General features: G+C 41.9%; 1 protein-coding gene across 10 annotated transcripts in view; it reads left to right on the forward strand.

The window, feature by feature from the left end:
- Positions 1-2,126: 2,126 nt before the first annotated feature.
- ANKRD42 (ankyrin repeat domain 42) overlaps positions 2,127-19,620 on the forward strand; it is an 86,148-nt gene continuing 68,654 nt past the window's right edge. For 4 of the 10 annotated variants that reach the window (XM_075546376.1, XM_075546375.1, XM_075546381.1 and 1 more), the window contains exons 1-4: positions 2,135-2,804; positions 8,158-8,324; positions 11,292-11,399; positions 18,917-19,036. In XM_075546376.1, coding sequence (XP_075402491.1) covers positions 2,768-2,804; positions 8,158-8,324; positions 11,292-11,399; positions 18,917-19,036 — 432 coding nt within the window. In that variant the 5' untranslated portion in view covers positions 2,135-2,767. Of the gene's footprint in view, positions 2,805-8,157; positions 8,325-11,291; positions 11,400-18,916; positions 19,037-19,620 lie in introns of all 10 variants that reach the window. The other 6 variants (XM_075546380.1, XM_075546379.1, XM_075546378.1 and 3 more) reach the window with 4 other exon arrangements.

A 19,620-nucleotide genomic window follows, 5' to 3' on the forward strand; every position in this document is an offset into this window, starting at 1 on the left:
GGAGAATCTTATTGTTCTTTTAAAATAAGTTATCCTTTTGATCTATTGTATTTTCCATTTCATTAACTTCTGTTTTGTTTTGGAGATTGTAGCTTTTCTGGTTCTCTATTGCCTATTTATTTTGCCACTTCTGGTCATTCCTGCCACGTGTATGTACTTTAAGGATATAGCATGTGCTACCATAGTTCCTTACTGAGTTTATGCACTCCATACAGCAAAGAAAACAAAGCCTTTATCATTATGTAGCTACAAGCACCGTATTAATGTAGTCAGTCAAAAATGGGTTTCCATTTCCCACTTTGAGATCTTGACCAAATCTGAACTGTTTCTTCATCTGTAAAAATAGACACAATTATATTAAATTTGTCAAGACTTGCAAGCCACGTACCCTAGAAATCGGTCTACATTAATCACTTGATAGAACTCTGATAAAACAAAAGGCCTCAAAATGAGATGACCCAAACTCACTACCATAGAGTCAATTCTGACCCACGGCACCCCTTTAGGACAGGGTAGAATTGTTCCTGTAGGTTCCCGAGACTAACTCTTGATGGGAGTGGAAAGTCTTATTGTTCCCAGATAAAGTAGCTGGTGGTTTTGAACTGTCAACTTGGAGGTTAGCAGTCCAAGGTATAACCCACAAAATCAACCGGGCTCCTAAAATGAGTTAGGATCACTAATTCCAAAATTCTTTTTCAATTCTGAAAAATTTGACTGTTGCCTACCTACCAGTTCACCCTCCTGTCCAACAGCCAATCAATGCCCCACAGCTTGAATATTCAGAATGCCAAGAAGCTCAGAGTCCATGGGGTGAAGGGCAGAGGATCAACTGGTAAATAAGTGACTACAATCTATTAAAAGTTGTGGGAATTCAAAAGCCTTGAACAACATATAAAATAAAGTCTTTGGTGGAATCCTATTTCATGTACTTAGTACTTGTGTACCCGCAGGAACTAACTTTTGTGCCCTATTTATCTGTAAGAATCACAAGCAAAAACAAACCATTAATAAGTAACACTGACAAATTAAGTAAGAAAACTAATAAAAAGCACTTAGATTGATTATATGAACATAACAAATGCAAGGGCATATTTTAAAAGGCGATGCAATCAAGTTCAAGGGTTGCTGATTGCACCTCAGGAAGGAAGGTGAAGAGGAACTCCCCGAGTGGCAGCAGAGGGGCTTCCTGGTAGGAGGAACAGCATTTCACAAAAGCAGAGACGTAAAACAGTACTGCATGCTTTCACAGGGCAAAGATAAGTATTGCAAGGTAAAAAGAATGGACGGGTTGAAAAGAGAGGAATCAAGGTGGGTGATTATTGAGAAGGTGGAGAATGCTGATTAAATTTCCATATTACTAGTTGCCGATACAAAGCCTGAACCTTATGTCTACAAAAAAAAAAAAGTGGAGGTAGAAGGCATATATATGTTAAGGAAGAGGGTTGGGGGTAAAAATCTGGTCTAAAATGATGAAAAGAAACATGCTACAGTAACTTGGGATCTGGAGTGGAGATCTGTGTTTTTATACTGGTTGTATCACTTACCTGCTATTTGGCCTTGGGAAATTTACAGATTTCATGAATCTCCTTACCTGTAAAACGAGGATAGCACCTACCTTGCAAAATTATTGTGAAAATTAAAGAACAATCGAAAATCAAAGAGCCTGGTTCTAGTAAGCACTTAATGATCACAGCGGCGGCGACTAACTGCTTTCGATCTGGTTCCATGCTGTGAAATGACAGGGTTAACAGCGAGTCTCCAATGTTGCATCCAGCATTGAAAAATTATACTCAGTCGGCCAAGGACGAAAAGAGGAAAGGCCCCGGCCGGCCGGCCGGCGCCACAGGTCACCTACGCCGAGTGCAGTCCTGGGGCCTTCGGCTGGTCGTTGAGCGGGGCAGGACGCGGTCGGAGCTGAGGAGTGACAGAGAGAGAAGGTGCGGGTGACACCGATCACAATTTCACCGAAATTTGTCCCATATCACCACCCGCGATTTCTCTTCAGGCCAAGGATTAAAAAGGAAAAAAAAAAAAAAAAAAAGGCGGGGGACGGGGGAGGGCCAGGCTGGGAAGCCGGAAGTGACGCGTGCCGCAAGGAACTGGAAATGACGGCAGCACGCCGGTAGTTTACTCGTTTCCACGGCGACAGCGGCTCTGGGTCCGGAAGCTGGGCAGCCGCTTGGAGCGACGGTCGCACCCAGGGCTCTGGCCGCCCCGGGGCCTCGCGGGGGGTGCTGAGGGCAAGGGGCGAGGCCAGAGAAAGCGCGAAGCCCGGGGCTTTTGAAGCCGCCGCGACGGCGGCGGGGAAGGAATCGGACGGCGAGCGGCCACCGCTGCAGGGCCCGAGCGGTGAGAGGAAGTGAAGTGAAGACCACCCACGTAGCGCGTCGGGGCGAGAACTAGAGCTAGTGGCACCGCCACGTCACCCGGGGGAGAAAGGGCCAGCGAGGCTTCCGCGGCAGCGGCTGAGTGAAAGAGTGAGTGCGTGAGGTGCGCGGCCATCACGTCGGCGCTCTGAGGGCAGCAAGGGACTAAGCGGCGGCCTCCACTATGCGGCCAGAGGCACTCTGGTGACACTTGTCACCGCAGTGGTTTCTGGGAGAAAGGGAAGACAACAATTCCCGCCACGTGGGCCTGCCAGCGGGGACTCCCCAGCGACGACGACCGCGACCACCGAGATGGCCGCTGCAGCGGGTGGGAGCCAGTGAGCACCGCTACGGCAGCGAGGGCCCGAATTCAATCCTCCCCAGCCCCAGGAGGTTGCACCATGCCCGGGGTCTCCTCTCCGATGGCCGCAAACCCGAGTGAGTACACGACGCCCACTGGGTTCGGCCTTGCCACGGCCCGTTGCACGGCAGCCACAGGTGTTTAAGCGCATTTCTCGCCCATGCTCCAGTCCGTCTCCTTGCCCCTCACTGGTCTCTCTAAAATCAGTTTCCACTCGTAGTGAGCCATGGCGTCCGCGCTGTCTCCATGCGACCTGCTGTGCGTTTCTGAGCCCGTAACTGTGTACTGGAATGGTGAGCGCAGGCTTTCTCCAGCGGAGCTGCTGCTGCTGGCTTTGAACCGCGCACCATGCGCTTCACAGCCCTACGCCTAACCGCTAGTCCAACCCCGTGGCCTACCTAGGCGGTCAATCTTAGTGAAAAGAAAATCTCATTTTCGGATGACAAAGACATGTAAAACTCATTCAATAAAATTTATTAACATTAAAAAAAAGAAAGCCTCATTTTCCTCTCGTGGGCAGCTGGTGGCTTCGAACTGCTGGACCTTGTGGGTTGGCAGGCCCAATGCATAACCCACTACTTGCCCACATTGACACCAATTCTTGCCAAATCTTATGGACTCAATGTTAAGTTCTTGGCGGTTTTTGCAGACTTTGGTCATGTGGAGATTCCATTAGACTTACCTAGTTTTCTTCCTTCTGCTTTTGTAGACTGATTCTTTTGTTTGACCTCTTTTCTCCCAGTTTCTCCTTAAATTGTCATTTTCCCTGGACAGTGTCATCACTACTTAGCCTTCTTTAACTTGTGTCTCTTTTCTGTTGTTCAACTGTACTGGTGACTATGTTATTAATACAAACATCCAGTATACAAGGGGGTTTGAAAAAAGTTATAGAAAACACTATCTTCTAATTAAAATCTTCCATGGCCATATTGAAGCCTCATGTATGTTTAATGTGTGCCTACTATATACTATGTCTTCAGCATACACCATCAGTAGTAAAGAAGACAAACACATTTTGTATTGTATAGTGGGAAAAACCAATTCTGAGGAAATCATTACAGTGTAATGAGTATTCTGGAGGAAAATGCCATTGATTCCCATACAGAGTGAGCTGGACTTAGAAAAACTCCCTGACTGTGAAGCGTGAACTCCATATGTGTGTCTTATGAGCTGCAAACGCCTATCTATATTTCCAGTCTGGAAATCTGAAGTAGTTTAAGCCCCACGTGTCCAAATGTTATTTTATAATTGTACATTCTTTTTGCTCTTCAGTGCTCTCTGTCTGAATTAATGGCTCTGGAACTCTTTATTTCTTCCACTAAGAGGGGGCTTCAAAAACTCCATGGAAAAATTAATTGTAAGTGATAATGGAATTTTACCGTGAACTTTCTGAAACCCCCTTGTCTGTATGCATTCTATTCCTATAATCACACTCTTATCTCTTTTTCCCAAATACAACTGATTTGGGAGTTCAGACCTTTCCAGTGTAGACTACTGCAGCATCCTCTACATGCTCTCTCTGACTTTCTAGGCTTGCCTTTTTTGCTCCCTGGCCAATGAGTTCACTTCACTGCAACCAGCGACATCATTTCAGCATTACAAATCTGACCTTTTATTTAGTTATTTATTTTAGATGTATTAATATTTACTTCATACACAATGCCCTACTTGCTTTTTTTTCCTTTTATTATTTTATTGGATGATCTTACAGATATAACATTCCATAATTCAATTAGATCAAGCATAATTGTACACTTGCTGCCACCATCAGTTTCAAAACATTTTCTTTCTTCTTGAACTCTTAGATATCAGCTTCCCTTTATTGCCTCCCTCCCCCAAATCTGATCTTTATTATTCTTCCATTTAAAATCCATCCAAGACTCCTCATCCTCTGCTTAAATCCAATTTTTTTCAACAACTTCTGCCAGTCTCTTACCTAGTTTGAGTGTTTTCTCTGCACGATATGCTCTGTGTACGCACAACACACATGCACTGCTTTATGGTGTGTGTGGTTTCTTAATTAAAAATACAATTATGAGATACTTGAGATCAGGATTCATAACTGCTTGTTTTTATTTGTTTACTTCTAGTTTGGGAAATACATCAATTGAATTAATTTTACCCCTGTCTCCACCCTACCACATCCCCCTCTGACAGTTGTCAGTTCTGCGTAACAAACCTTTCTTGCCTTCTGGTTCTCAGAGCGCATGAAAATATGTCACAGTATAAATAATTCAGACTTTGTGATTGACCCTTTCCAAATAAGGTCATACACATTCAGAGATATTGGGCATTAGGACTTGGATATATCTTATCTGTGGCACAATTATTCCACAACACACTTAAATATCAAATATTAACGTAGACAGTTGCAGTGAACAAAAGAGAAAAATAAATTCCTTCATAGATATTTAATTCTAGTGGAGGGATGCAGCTAATACTAAAACCGTAAAATATAGCCCCATTAGAAGGTAGTATAAGTGCTATGGAAGAAGAATAAAGCATAGAACAGAGGTAAATGAGTGTTAGAACATGAGAGGATTCCGTTATAAATGAGAGGTCAGTGAATTTCTCACTGAAAAGTGACATGTGAGTAAATGGAGTGAGCCATAGAGGTATCATCAGGAACAACTAATGGGTTCAAACTGCTGACCTTGTGGTTAGCAGCTCAGCGGGTAACCCATTATGCCACCCAGTCAATGCTGACTCATAACAACCCTATAGGACAGGGTAGAACTGCCCCTGTGAGTTTCTGAGACTGACTCTTTACAGGGATAAAAAGCCTCATCTCTCTCTTGTGGAACTGTTGCTGGTTCTGAATTGCCATCAGGGCTTTTTCTGAAGCCACCAGGGCCCCTCGAGTCATGACCCATTGCAAGCCTATCCACAACAGAACAAAACACCATGTAGTCCTGTGCCATCCTTAAAATTGTTCCTATGAAGTAGAGGAAAGAATTAGGAGGCAAGAGACATTTATAGAGGTTGAAACATAGGCATATAGTTATGTCCATATATTTATAGGTTAAGTATTAAGGCAGCAGACAGACATTTGGGCCTCTACTCAAGTTCTCCCTCAACCCAAGAACACTTTGTTCTAATAACCTGGCATTCTGTGATGCTCACCTTTCAGCCATGATTGGTGAAGACAAAATGGGTGCATAAGCTAGCATGGTGAAGAAAGCTGATGGTGCCTGGCTATTACAAGATATAGTGTCTGGGGTCTTAACGGCTTGAAGTTAAATAAGCGACTCTAGCAGGGAAGCAGCAAAGCCCACATGGAAGAAGCACAACAACCCATGTGATCATGAGGTATCAACCGGATCAGGTATCAGGCATCAAAAGACCCAAAAACAACCATTTTGATGCAAACGAGGAGGGTCTGAATAGAGACCCAAAGATCATCTGTAGATAATTGGACATCCCTTCACAGAAGGGTCACAAGAAAGGGACGAGCCAGCCAGGGTGCAGTGTAACCGATGAAACACACAACATTCCTCTAGTTCTTTAATGCTTCCTCTCCTCCAGTATCAAGACCCCAGTTTTTTACAAATCTGGGTAGACCAGAGCATGTACACTGATACAGATAAGAGCTCTGGACACACAGAATCCAGGACAGATAAGCGCCTCAGGAACAGTAATGAGAGTAGCAATACCATGAGGGTAAGAGGAAAATGGGAGAAGGGTAGAAAGGGGGATCTGATAGCAATGATAGACGAACAACCCCCACCCCCACCCTGGGAGGATGGACAACAAACATGGGTGAAGGGAGATGGTGTAAAATCTGAAAATAAAAATAATTTATAGGGAACTCAGGTCAGATGACCCCTTTAGGTCCAGTGGTGAGAGTGGCGATACTGGGAGGGTGGAGGGAAGGTAGGATAGAAGTAGGGAACCGGTTACAAGGATCTACATATAACCTCCCTGGGGGATGGACAACAGAAAAATGGGTGAAGGGAGATGTTGGACAGTGTAAGACAGAACATAATAATAATAATTTATGAATTATGAAGGGTTCCTGAGGGAGAGGGCCACGGGGAGGGAGGGGCTCAAGTAGAAAGCAAATGTTTTGAGAATGATGGCAACAAATGTACAAATGTGCTTGACACGATGTATGTATGGATTGTGAGAAGAATTGTATGAGCCCCCAATAAAATGATTTTTAAAATAATTTATAAACAACCAAGGGTTCACGAGGGTGGGAGGGTAGAGGGGAGGAGAAATAGGAGAAGCTGATACCAAGCGCTAAAAAAAAATGGTTCTTATGTGTGAGGCCATTGTTGGAGCCACGGGTCTGCCCATTTCTCCTTGTAGTAGTTTTAAATTCTGTCTTGATAATTCCGAGTCTGATTTCTGATGCTTGCTTTTTCTTGTCAAACTAGTTTTACCTGCATTTGACATTTACATTGTCAAAAAGTAAACACGATAGATTGGGTAATAAGGGGTTGAGGCAACCTTAAGTCCTCTCTCCGTGAGAGGTTTGACGTTATCTTCTTGGACCGAGTTTAATATCTGCTGTAGCCATCGGTGTTGGGGGTTTCAAAATCTCCTGTTTTTGTCGCCCTTGTTGTCTTCAGCCTTAGCTCTGAATGCCTTCTTAAAAAGAGTTTGAGACTAATCTAGTGTTGTGCTAGAGCTCTGTTGACGTGTAGAGAAGAGGAAGAAAAGTATCATTTTCGGAGTTTATGATTAAATCTTCGGCTTTGACCATGTAGTTATTTCCTGGGCGGTGACCTTCCCATATGTAACCTTTCTTGTTTTGCCTCCCACACTCAGGTGAGACAGAAAGACGAGGAGGAGCTGGAGTTGGGTAACCGCCTTTTTCTCTATGTGAGATACATTTGTGATAACTTCGTAGCCACTGGAGATAAGCATTCGAGAATGTGCAGGGCATACAGACTTCGGCAGGCTTACTTTCCCTCTCATCTAGCAAAGTGACTTTTCTCGCCTCCTCAGAGTGATGGCCTGGTAGAGTTTCGGGAGGGAAAATCTGTGACGGTGTAGGGGCTCCCTAAGATTGCCACACCCAGGAATTTCTTCCTCTGAGGCTAGGAAATGCTCAGCCTGCGAAATTCATCAAAACGACCATATAAGTGTTCCATGAGGTAGTTAGTTGGTGGCTTTCAGCTGTTTCTGCTCCAGCTAAGTGGAACTCCGCTGTGTTTCTCTATACTGCCCCCTCTCTCAGGAGTGTATGGTGGCAGTTTGCTCTGAGACTTCAATTCTCTGAGTCCAAGAAAAGGTGTTGATTTCCACTTGGTTGAGTTTTCTTTCTTGTCAGAGGTGTCAATTCCCATGCTCTTTGCTTGCGGGAGGTGACACGGAAAGACCGAGATGTTACTTGCAAGACATGACCCGTGCTTCTATTAAATTATTGCTGCAGTCTTTCCCCCCCACAGCTCTGTAATATATTTTACGCAACTTGATTTTTAGCAGCTGTCAGGAAGAAGGTTCATCTGGGCAGTATTCACGATGCCGTGCGGGCTGGAGATGTAAAGCAGCTCTCGGAAAGAGTGGAACATGGAGCCAACATTAATGAAGTGGATGCTCTCCATAAGTTTAGCCCTTTACATTGGGCAGCACATTCTGGAAGCTTGGAGGTAAGAAGCTTTAATAAATGATCAGACTTAGGTAAGTTTACAGGTGTAGCAGGTTTGTACATTCAGCAAACTACCCTGAGACTGTATTTTATTCAATGCAGTTACTCATTTCAGTTCAGTCAAATGTTTGGATTTTTTGTTTCTGTGATTTAAAAAAAATTTTTTTTTTCTGTGACTTTTTATGAGTGAGAATTGATTTGATGACAGCGAGTATGGCTTTATAACCAAATATCACAAAACTCAGTCGCTTACAATAATTCTTTATACTTGTCATTACACCTGAAATTTGAGATGGCAATTTGTGCTTAATGTCTGGTGTTTGCGCTATTATTAGAATCTTCTGAAGGCTTGTTTAGTCAGATGTCTGGTGGTTGATGCAGTTGGATGAGCACCTTTATTCCTTACCCATAGGACCTATTCATGTAGTCTTCCATGCACCAAGTGCTTCCTCAAAGCATGGTTAGCCAGGTTCCTGGTTGAAGCTGTTTCGCCTTCTATGTCTTGGCATCAGAAGTCATGCACTGTCACTTTTGCCAGATTAGTACCACCTAGAATCAAGAGAGAACATCTGTCACTTATCTAATTCAAATTTAGTAAATATAGATGTGTAAGTTAGGAATAAAGTACATATAAGTGGTTCCATGTACACAGAGCTTTGTTTTAAATAGAGCTAATATCACATTATCTGTAAGATGATGCAATTTCTTTTTGCAAAATGAAAAGAAACTAAAACTACTTTCTTAGATATTTTTCATTCCATTGTATGTATAATCTCTTTTAAATGAGTTCTTCATATTGATGGACATTTATTTCATTTTGAACTTTCCACTGTTATTTACAAATTGCCATTTTCACATCATTGTGATATATACCTGTGTGTCCTTAAGAGCATTTTTTATAATTGGTATCTGAGATGGAATTGCTGAACCAAATAATATAGGTATGTATATATTTAAAATTTGGTGGATTCTTTTGAATAGCAAAAATACTGTCCTGTTTGCCACCTCCAGTATATAAGAATGACAATTCCTTCTCAACCTGATCATCCCTGGATATTGTTGACCTTACATTCATAGGTAAAAAATTCTGTTTTCCAGTGGTTAGATCCATCACTAACCATATTGTTATCTATTTCCTTTTACTCTGCTTTATTTTTCCTCATAATTTTTTTGTTTTGTTTTATTTTATATTGTGTCATATATGTATTTTCTGTCTTAAGTTTTATTTTTAAATCATTTTATTGGGGGCTCTTCCAGCTCTTATATTCCACACATCAATTGTATCAAGCATATTTGTACATATGTTGCCATCATCATTTTTTTTAAACATTTACTTTCTATTTGAGCCCTTGGTATCAGCTCCTCTTCCCCCACCCCCATAACTTTTAATATAGTAATATATATTTTATTTGTCCACTGCTTTTCTTGCCTAACTAAAAAAATGACCAGGAGGATAGAAATTTTGTTTGTTTCCAACGCATAAGACAATTTTTAGCACATTGTAGGCTTGTTAAGAATATTTGTTGAATGAATGCTTTGTTATGATTATTAGTAAAGTAGAATTTGTTCTTCATATTTTTTCCTATTATTCTCCCTAAGTTGTCAGGGGAAGCCAGCCCCTAACATGTCATTATGGGTCCGGTAGGCACAATTGTACAGCGATAATAAGTAAAGATCATAGTAAAGTTATAGAGAGCATGAGAGATAGAAGTATTGAAATAAATGGAGTCAGACACAATTCATGGTCTATCTGGAGGGAGAAAGAGATATTTAATGCTAGCCCAGGCTTTTTATATTCTCTGGGGACATGCAAGCCCCGTAATGACAGGTGAGGACATACGTCACAGGAAGGGGTTGTGCTATAGGTATATACAGTAATGGGAGGGGGTGATCTAGGGGTATCCACGTAATAGGAAGAGGAGGGATTGGGGGTATACATGTGGCAATATCAGCGGATCCTAGATACAGGATGGCAGCCTAGATACAGGATGTCACAGAGCCGGTTTGGCCTGTTCCCTGGCTCAACTGATAGAGACCGTTATTGGTGGGGTATGAACTCCACCTACAGGAACCAAGCTAATGGTCACAGGCTCCCACCCCTGTGGTGTGGGGAGACAGCAGTCTGGCAGGGACTGCCTTCAGGGAAGATGCCTGTGAGCATCTGACCTCCCCCTACACTAAGTGGGCTGCTAATGACAAGATCAGAGATTTGAACTATCAGCCGATCTGCAGAAGAAAGATGAGGTTTTCTATCCGCATAAAGTGTTACAGTCTTGGAAACTCACAAGGACAGGTCTACCCTGTTCTGTGGGATCTCTATGAATCAGAATTGACCCAGTGAATTTTAATTTCCATGACAGGAAAATTTTTCTACATTTTATTTTTGGTTTTGACTAATATGACAGTGTATTCCATTGACACAATCACTTGTTTTAAAAAAAGAGAAACTTCTTGAAGGTAGAATCTACAAATTGATCATAAAAGTATAACATAAAGATGGTAACACCATATGTAGAATACATAGATGTGCTTCATTTGGTCCGCAAGGTATTGGTCACGCCAACTTGCCAACATTGAATCTGCATTCTCTTCACAGCCACAAATTGTTAGAATTGAGCAGCAGTATCCGTACCTTGTGAACCACTTGGTGCGCTGCTTTTCATGATACTTGATAGTGTGGTGGTTATACTGGGCTGTGATTGGCATGATTGGCAGTTAGAAACCACCAGCAGCTCCTCAGGAGACAGAGTGGGCTTTCTATTCCTGTGAACAGTTACAGTCTCAGAAACCCACAGGGCATCATGATGCGTCAGCACTGACATCGTGGTGGCAGTCAGAGACCTGCTCTGCCCTTCTCCCCATTTATGATCCCTTTCGAGCTGTACTGGGCATTTAATGACAAATGAAATTTGAAGGATTAAAATTCCTGCCTTATGGCTGTGTTAATATGGTTATTTTCTCAATTTAGTGTCTTCATTGGCTGCTCTGGCATGGAGCTGATATCACACAAGTAACTAAGCGAGGCTGGACAGCAGCTCACATAGCTGCAATCAGGGGTCAGGATGCTTGCATTCAGGTAAAAGCTAACTTTGGTTCCTTTTTTTTATTCAGTACATTTATTTTAGCTTAGGCTACATTATTACTGGACTCCTTTGTTTAAGTTATGTGTTCTAGAGAATGTATTGGATTCCATGACTGCTTTTAAGCATATACCAACTATATACTTGAATAATTTTTGTGGTGAAGTAGTTTTGTATTCATTTGGGTCATTTTGAGGAATGCCGCATTTCTTATTTTACACATGAGGAAAATCTCCACAGTGTCTTCTTTCTAGCACACCATGTCTGAAAGCCTGCCACCCCTTGTGGCGGTGAAATCATAGGAAAGAGAGTTTTTATGGATGTATTCCATGGTGCAGATGTCCTTGGCTGCCAGCTGAAAGGTTGGAGGGCCAAGTCTACCTAGAGGGGCCTCAGAGAAAGACACGGTGACCTGCTTCTGGACAATCACAGTGCTACTTTGTGGGTGCTTGGAAACCAATTTCCTGGTCCCCAGATAAATACACACCCATGTACCAATGGGCAGGAAAAGAGCTAATTACATTAGTGTTTCAGAATTCAGTTGAAATAACATATACCAGGGAATAAGAGAGAATTTGGAAGCAAGATGACCAGTTGGGAGACTTTTGCTTTAATCACTGGGTGAAGTTATCTAGTGACAATGAGAAAGAGAGAAAATGATTCAAGACATTTGCAGTACAGGCATTGACGGAGTGTAATGAAAATTTAAAGTGTGAGTAAGAATGATAGATCATCATCCTCCATGGATAGGAATAGAAAATAAAAAATGTTATAGAGGTTTAAAGAACAAGATGTTTAGTTCAATTTGGCACATGTTGAAATCAGGGTGCCTCTAGATCAGTGGTTCTCAACCTGTGGGTCGCAACCCCTTTGGGGGTCAAACGACCCTTTCACAGGGTCACCCAATTCATAACAGTAGCAAAATTCAGTTATGAAGTAGGAGTGAAAATAATTTTATGGTTGGGGGGGAGGTACCACAACCTAAGGAACTGTATTAAAGGGTCGCGGCATGAGGAAGGTTGAAAACCACTGCTCTAGATCATCCAGGTAAATGTAGTACAGGCAATTGAGAAAGAGGGTTGAAGACAAAGATTTCAGAAGGTTTTAAGTAAGAAAGTATAGAGAAAGATTTAGAGTTGAAGATTGAATGTTGAAGAATATAAGTCAGAACAGTAGACTTATAGAACCAGTATTAATAATGGAAGTGTAGGTGAAGGGAGGCATTTATTAAGAAGGTAAGTAAAACATGAGATGCAAGATACTAAATCTAAGGCAGTAACTTTGTAAAAAGACCATTAAACTTGATAGATGAGGTTCACTACGGGGAGGGAGGTTAGGTGTGTTAATGTGCAGTAGTAAGGATAGCAACCAGTTGGCAGGTGGATTTGATGTTGGGGTATTGATGTATTAATTTGAATGAGAAAATACAATAGTAACATTAGAGGGCAGCATTCAAATGAAGTGGTGACCCAGTGGTTAAAGCACTTATCTGTAAGGTTATCAGTCTGAAGCTGTCAGCTGTAGCTGAAAGATGACATAATCCACTTCCATAAAGATGTATACCCTGGAAGACCCTATGGGACAATTCTCTGTCCTGTAGGGTTACTATGACTCAGAGTTGATTTGATGGCAGTGGGTTTGGTTTGGTTTTGGTTCAAATGAAATTCAACCTTATACTTTCCGTTATGGATTTAATTGTGTTCCTCCACAAACACGTTTCAATTAGGCTGGGCAATGATTCTCAGTGGTTTAGTGGTTATGTAAGGATGTTATCTGGTAGTTATGTAACAATGCAGTCACCCTCATGATGTGATCAGCCAATCAATTGTAAGGGGATTGAGGTGGGATACAACACTCTGACTCAGGTCACAGCCCTGATTCAGTGTAAGCGTTTCCCTGGATCACAGACTGAGTTGCCTTTTATCTTACTAGACAGAAAAGGAGGGAGAAATGAGCAGAGAAGGAGGGATTTCAGTGTCACTAAGAACAAAGAGCCGTGCCCTCCTGAAGAAATCACTGACGATATGGACACTACTGCAAAGTGGGCTAAGCAACCAGACGGGGCTTTTGACTCAGGGGCACTGAGCTCGTTTTAATGGCAGTGGAACAATCTGGAGAAGCATGACAATGATAATTGTACAACATGAAGAGTAGAATCAATGGCACGGAATTATGCATCTAGAAGTTGTTAAATTGGTGAATGTTTTATTGTGTGTATTTTTTCCACATTTGAAAAAAATTACATGAATAACAATGAGTACGGAGAAAAAGAAAATGCTCTAAAATTGATTGTAGTATAATTCTTTTTAAAAAAAATCATTTTATTGAGGCTCATACAACACTTATCACAATCCATGCATCAATTGAATCAGGCATGTTTCTACATATGTTCCCATCTTTCTTTCTAGACATTTATTTTCTATGAGCCCTTGGTATCAGCTCCCCCGCCCCCTGCTCCCCACCCTCATAACTCCCTGTCAGATTGCAAATTGTTATTATTTTCATCTCTCACACCTGTCGTTGTCTCCCTTTCCGCATGTTTTTGGTTGCTCTTCCCCTTGTAGAGGGGTGTACGGTTATGTGTTGATTATTGTGATCGGTTCTGCCTTTCTCCCTTCTTCTTCCCTTCTTTCTCGTACCCTTCTGGTGTCACTGTTCCCACTCCTGTTCCTGGATTCTGTGTGCTGTGAGCGCCCGTCCCTTTCTATACCTGTGTGCATATTCTGTCTGAATTGAGAAGCTGCCCTGGGGTCATGCTAAGTCCACATGGAAAAAGCATACCAGCCTGTGTGATCCAAGGATTGTAAATAATAAAATCTAAATTCAAAGGAAGGGAATGGTATCAGAGCTAAATTATGAAAATCTGATTTGTACAAACCCCCAATAAAAGGATTAAATAATAAATAAGTAAATATAACATAGACCTATTGTTCCCCCTGCCCCTCCACATTGTAGCCTTATCATTTGATTTCTCCCTTAAAAAAATCATTTTATTGGGAGCTTGTGCAACTCTTATCAAAATCCATACATACATTCATTGTGTGTCAAGCACATTTGTACATTTGTTGCCCTTATCATTCTCAAAACATTTTCTTTCTACTTGAGCCCTTGCTATCAGCTCCTCATTTTCCCCCTCCCTTCTCCCCCCTCCCTCATGAACCCTTGATAATTTATGAATTATTATTTTTTGTCATATTTTATATGGTCTGACGTCTCTTCACCCACTTTCTGGTTCTAGGGCACACATGGGAGAGGGGGAGGGGGGGAAAGGAAGTGGTGTTAACAAACCCAGGGATAAGGGAACAACAAGTTATCCAAAATCAGAGGGGGAGGAGGTTATGTGTACGTCCTTGTAATCGATTCACCCTTTCTGCCCCACCTTCCCTCCACCCTCTCCTTATTGCCACTCTCACCACTGGTCCTGAAGGGATCATCTACCTTGGATTCCCTGTGTTTCCATTTCCTATCTGTACCAGTGTACATCCGTGATCTAGCTGGATTTGTAAGGTAGAATTGGGATAATCATAGTTGCGGGGGGGGGCACGGGAAGAAGCATTTCAGAATTAGATGAAAGTTGTATGTTTCATTGGTGCTACGCTGCACCCTGAATAGCTTTTCTCTTTTCCGTGACCCTTCTATAAGGGGATATCCAGTTGCCTACAGATGGACTTTGGATCCCCAATCTGTACTCCCATCATTCACAATGATATTTTTTGTTCTTTGATGCCTGATCCATGATCCTTTTGACACCGTTGAATCCCAGAGGCTGGTGTGCTTCTTCCATGTGGGCTTTGTTGCTTCTGAGCTAGATGGCCACTCGTTTATCTTCAAGCTTTTAAGACCCCAGACGGCTATCTCTTTTGATAGCCAGACACCATCAGCTTTCTTCATCACATTTGGTTATGCACACATTTATCTTCTGATTATGTAGGGAAGATGAGCATCATGAAATGTCAATTTAATAGAACAAGGTGTTCTTGCATTGAGGGAGTACTTGAGCGGAAGCCCAATGTCCATCTGCTACCTTAATACTAAACCTATAAATATATGCACATATATCTATTTCCTCCTCCTCATCATATATAAATATATTTACATATGTACATGCCTATATTTAAACCTCTATAAATGCCCTTTGCCTCCTAGTTCTTTCCTCTATTTCCTTTTACTTTCCTCTTGTTCCACTATCATGCTCAGCCTTCTTTTGGGTTTCAGTAATTCCTCTCAGTTACATTGCCCTTGATCAGTTCCTATTAGGCCTCTTACACCTTTCTTGCCACTGATTTTGGATCACTTGTTCCCTTATCCCTGGGTTTGTTAACACCACTTCCTTTCCCCCACCTACCCCTCTCCCATGTGTCCCCTGGAACCATCAGCCCTGTTTTCTCCTCCAGATTGTTTTTCTAGCCTCTTATCTAGATAGAACTGCAGAGATAATGATATGCACACAAAAAACAGGACAGAGCAAAACAAAGCGACAAAAGAAAACAAAAACAATGACAACAACCAAAAACCAATGACAAAAAAAGAGAAAAGCCTGTAAATACTTCAAGGTCTTTTTGTTGACCTTTAGGAGTGTTTTCTGGTCGAGTCTGATAGGGGTCCCGCCCTCTGGCCCCACAGTCTAATTTTGGTACTCCTTTGGGATTTCCTTGCTCTCCCCTTGCTGTTCTGTTGCACGCCCATTAGTGAGTTGCCTCAGTGTGGTGGGGTCAGATCGGGTACAATTCCCACACTGTGTCTCCAGTGTTGTCCCCTGTAGGGCTATGGGTCAGTGAAGGATGTCATGTCATGTCATGTCATGTCTCGTAGTGGTCCTCTCTGTACATTGGCTGCTCTGAGCAGAGATATCATCCACAAGGCTTGGTGGGCCAGGATGTCTCCACACTCTTCCTCCCTCCTCATTTGCTCCCATGTGTTCTGATCAGACATGTCCCTCTCCCTGAGCTGTAGCTTCAGTGCTGTCCTCTGAAGTAAATTCTTCTGAGGGGAGGGGCAGCTGTCCATGTAGTTGGGATTAGGGCGATCTCTCTTTTGACCTTTTTTTCCCTTTTGACCCATTTTTAAATCACTTCTGTTTTTATTATTTTCTGTTTTCTTTTAAATTGAGATTCTTCTGTTTTGTCTAGGTGGCAGTGATAGTTTGCTTCCTATTTGTATTTTGTATAATTTTCTGTATATGAAATATAGGACAGGCAGATCTATAAAGACAGTAACTGGGTTGATAATTGCCTAGGGGCATGACATAGAGGACTGAGGGAAATGGCGAGCTAACAACAATGAACCTGAGAAGAAAATGTGCTGACATTCGTTCTAGTGATGTTTATACAACTCTTCTTAATATGACTGAATGATTAAGTTGTATGATATATGAAGTATATGCCAATAAATGTATAGCAATTTTAAAAACAAGGAAGAAGAGCTTGGGAGCAGCGTGTGCCCTGTGGTCCCAGGTTCTCTGTGCTGAGTATCTGTTAGACGCAGGGAAGATTGATGCCAAGACACGGAGAGCTTCAGGGCCCACTGGGCCCACAGATGTTGAAAGGAGACAAGGGAGCAGACAGAGAAAGCCTTCCCTAGAGCTGGCAACTACAGACTGGGAAAGTTTTTGGAAAGGATATATCAGACAAGAAGATAATCTCTAAAATGAATAAAGAACTTTAATACTGAAATAAAGAAAAGACAATTCAATTAAAAAATGGGCAGAAATCATAAATAGACACTTCACCTAAGAAGACATTCAGGTGGCCAACAAACATGAAGGGTTCGCCATCATTGGCCTTTAGGGAAACGCAAATCAAAACAATAAGATCTCGTTTCACCCAAGTATTGGTAGCAAAGTTACAACCAGAAAACAAGTGCTGACAAGGTGTGCAGAGACTGGAATCCTCACACACTGCTGGTGGGTCGGTAAAATGGGGCAACCATGATGGAAAACGATAGGGCGCTTCCTTAAAAAGTTGGACATAGAAATATCACATGACTGAGCAATCCACTGGTGGTATATAGCTAGGGAAATAAGAACTGTGACACAGGTACCCATGTTCACAATAGCAAAAAGTGGACATCCTAAATGCCCAGCAGTGGGATGGATAAAATCTATGATGTGTACGTGTATTGGATGCAACATTGAAGAAGAATACTGAATTTTTGAAACCTATGCTGAGTGAAACAAGTCAGTCACAAAAGAACAAATAATGCGTGAGGTCACTGTTATAAAAAGTTTTAATTGAAGTGTATTGGCGTCTCGGGTACTTGGGGACACAGTAACCTGGAATGCTGGGACGATGGTCATATGTTTTCCCATCTTCTGAGAGGCCCCGTGTACACTGAGAACACAGGTGCATTTGGTAAGATTAGTCCCGAGGAATTGTTTGTGCTTAGAGCAGTGGCTTTCAAACTGTGGGTCGTGACCCCTTTGGGGGGGTTGAATGACCATTGCACAGGAGTCACTTGTTTCATAACAGTAGCAAAATTACTGTTATGAAGTAAAAACAAAAATAATTTTGTGTTTGGGGGTCACCACAATATGAGGAACTGTATTAAAGGGTCGCGGCATAAGGAAGGTGGAGACCACTGGCTTAGAGAAATTTTATCATATTGTTTTTACACTATGCAAGTTGTTTATCCTTGCCTCCTTAATATATAAAGCTGTACTTTTTGCCTTTGGATCCTCAGTCCACTGGCCAGCCACTCTTTCTCCAGGTTGTCACTCACTGCAGGTCCATACCGCTAGACGGTAACAGTTTTCATATTAACTCAGGGTTATCGAGTAGAAAGGTAAGGGAGGGTAATTTACCAGTTAGAAGGCTTGGGAAATTGGGTTAGAATAGTACATGACCTGGAAACAGGCTTGTTTTTGTCTTGGCGTGTATTCCTTGAGTAATGGAATAAACAATATTTGCCCTGTTGTGACTGACTAACTTCGCTTAGCTTAATGATTTCCAGCCCCTTCCATGTCATGAGGTATATCATGGTTTCATCACTATTTTTTGTGTATTCACAGTATTCCTTTGTGTGCATGTCTCAGAGTTCTATATGTTGCTATCTGAGGATGGGCATTTGGGCTGTTTTCAGCTTCTTGCTATTGTATATTGCAATGAACATGGGAGAGCAGACATCTGTTCATGTTCTGTTTATTGCTTCTTTTGGGTTTATACCCAGAAGAAGTATTGCTGAGTCACACGGTATTTCTGTTCCAGTGATTTTGGGTAGTTCCATATCACTTTCCACAATGGTTGTACAGAGATTGTAGCTCTGTGGTAATTGAAGGCCCCATCTTTTCTCCTGTGGAGCACCTGGTGGTTACCATCTGCTAACTTTGTGGCTAGCTGCCCAACTCATAGCCCACTATGCCGCCAGGACTCTTAGCATATATATATAATATATATATATATTATATATGTTATAGTTTAGCTATACAGTAATAAATTGCCTTTAAATAATCCATACCTGTATTTATAATCCAATAGTTATACTCACACAAACACAAGTTTCTTTTCTTTATTTTTAGGCTCTTATAGTGAATGGAGCAAATCTGTCAGCACAGGATGATCGTGGATGCAATCCTTTACATCTTGCTGCTGCTCATGGACATTCTTTCTCTTTACAAATAATGCTCCGAAGTGGAGTGGTAAGGGGTTCTTATTGCTGTGTGAGGATATGTAATTATGTAGATGGAATAGCACCGGATAGTCTGCTGTGACACCCCTTCCCGATTTTAAAATCCTTTATATGACTTTGGAGAAGTAATTTGATATTTCTCTTTAGCCTTTTTAAAAGCCAGTTCTATTGATGTATAGTTGACGTACCATATAACTCAGTGATTTAAATATATTAAAAAGGAGTTGCACAATCCCCACAACCAAGTTTAGAACATTTTCTTTATGCTATTGCACATTCTTATGGGCTCTCCATTTCTCCCCAGCCTCCCCTGCCATGACCCTAAGTAACTGTTAATCTAGTTTCTTTCTCAATTTACTTGTCATATCATATGTAAATCTATAGGGATAGTTACTAGATTTAATAGTTTACTTATCCTGTATGCCACATAAAAGGATCCCTGGAAGTGCAGTGGGTTACGAGTTGACCAGCAATAAGCTACCAGTCACTCCAAGGGAGAAAGCGAGGCTTTGCACCCCTGTCAGAGTTAGTTGGCGTTTCAGAAACCCTCAGGGAAGGGGACAATTCTGCCCTCCAGCTAGGGTCACTGTGAGT

Source organism: Tenrec ecaudatus, chromosome 4, assembly GCF_050624435.1.
Source record: "Tenrec ecaudatus isolate mTenEca1 chromosome 4, mTenEca1.hap1, whole genome shotgun sequence".
Lineage (NCBI taxonomy): Eukaryota > Metazoa > Chordata > Mammalia > Afrosoricida > Tenrecidae > Tenrec > Tenrec ecaudatus.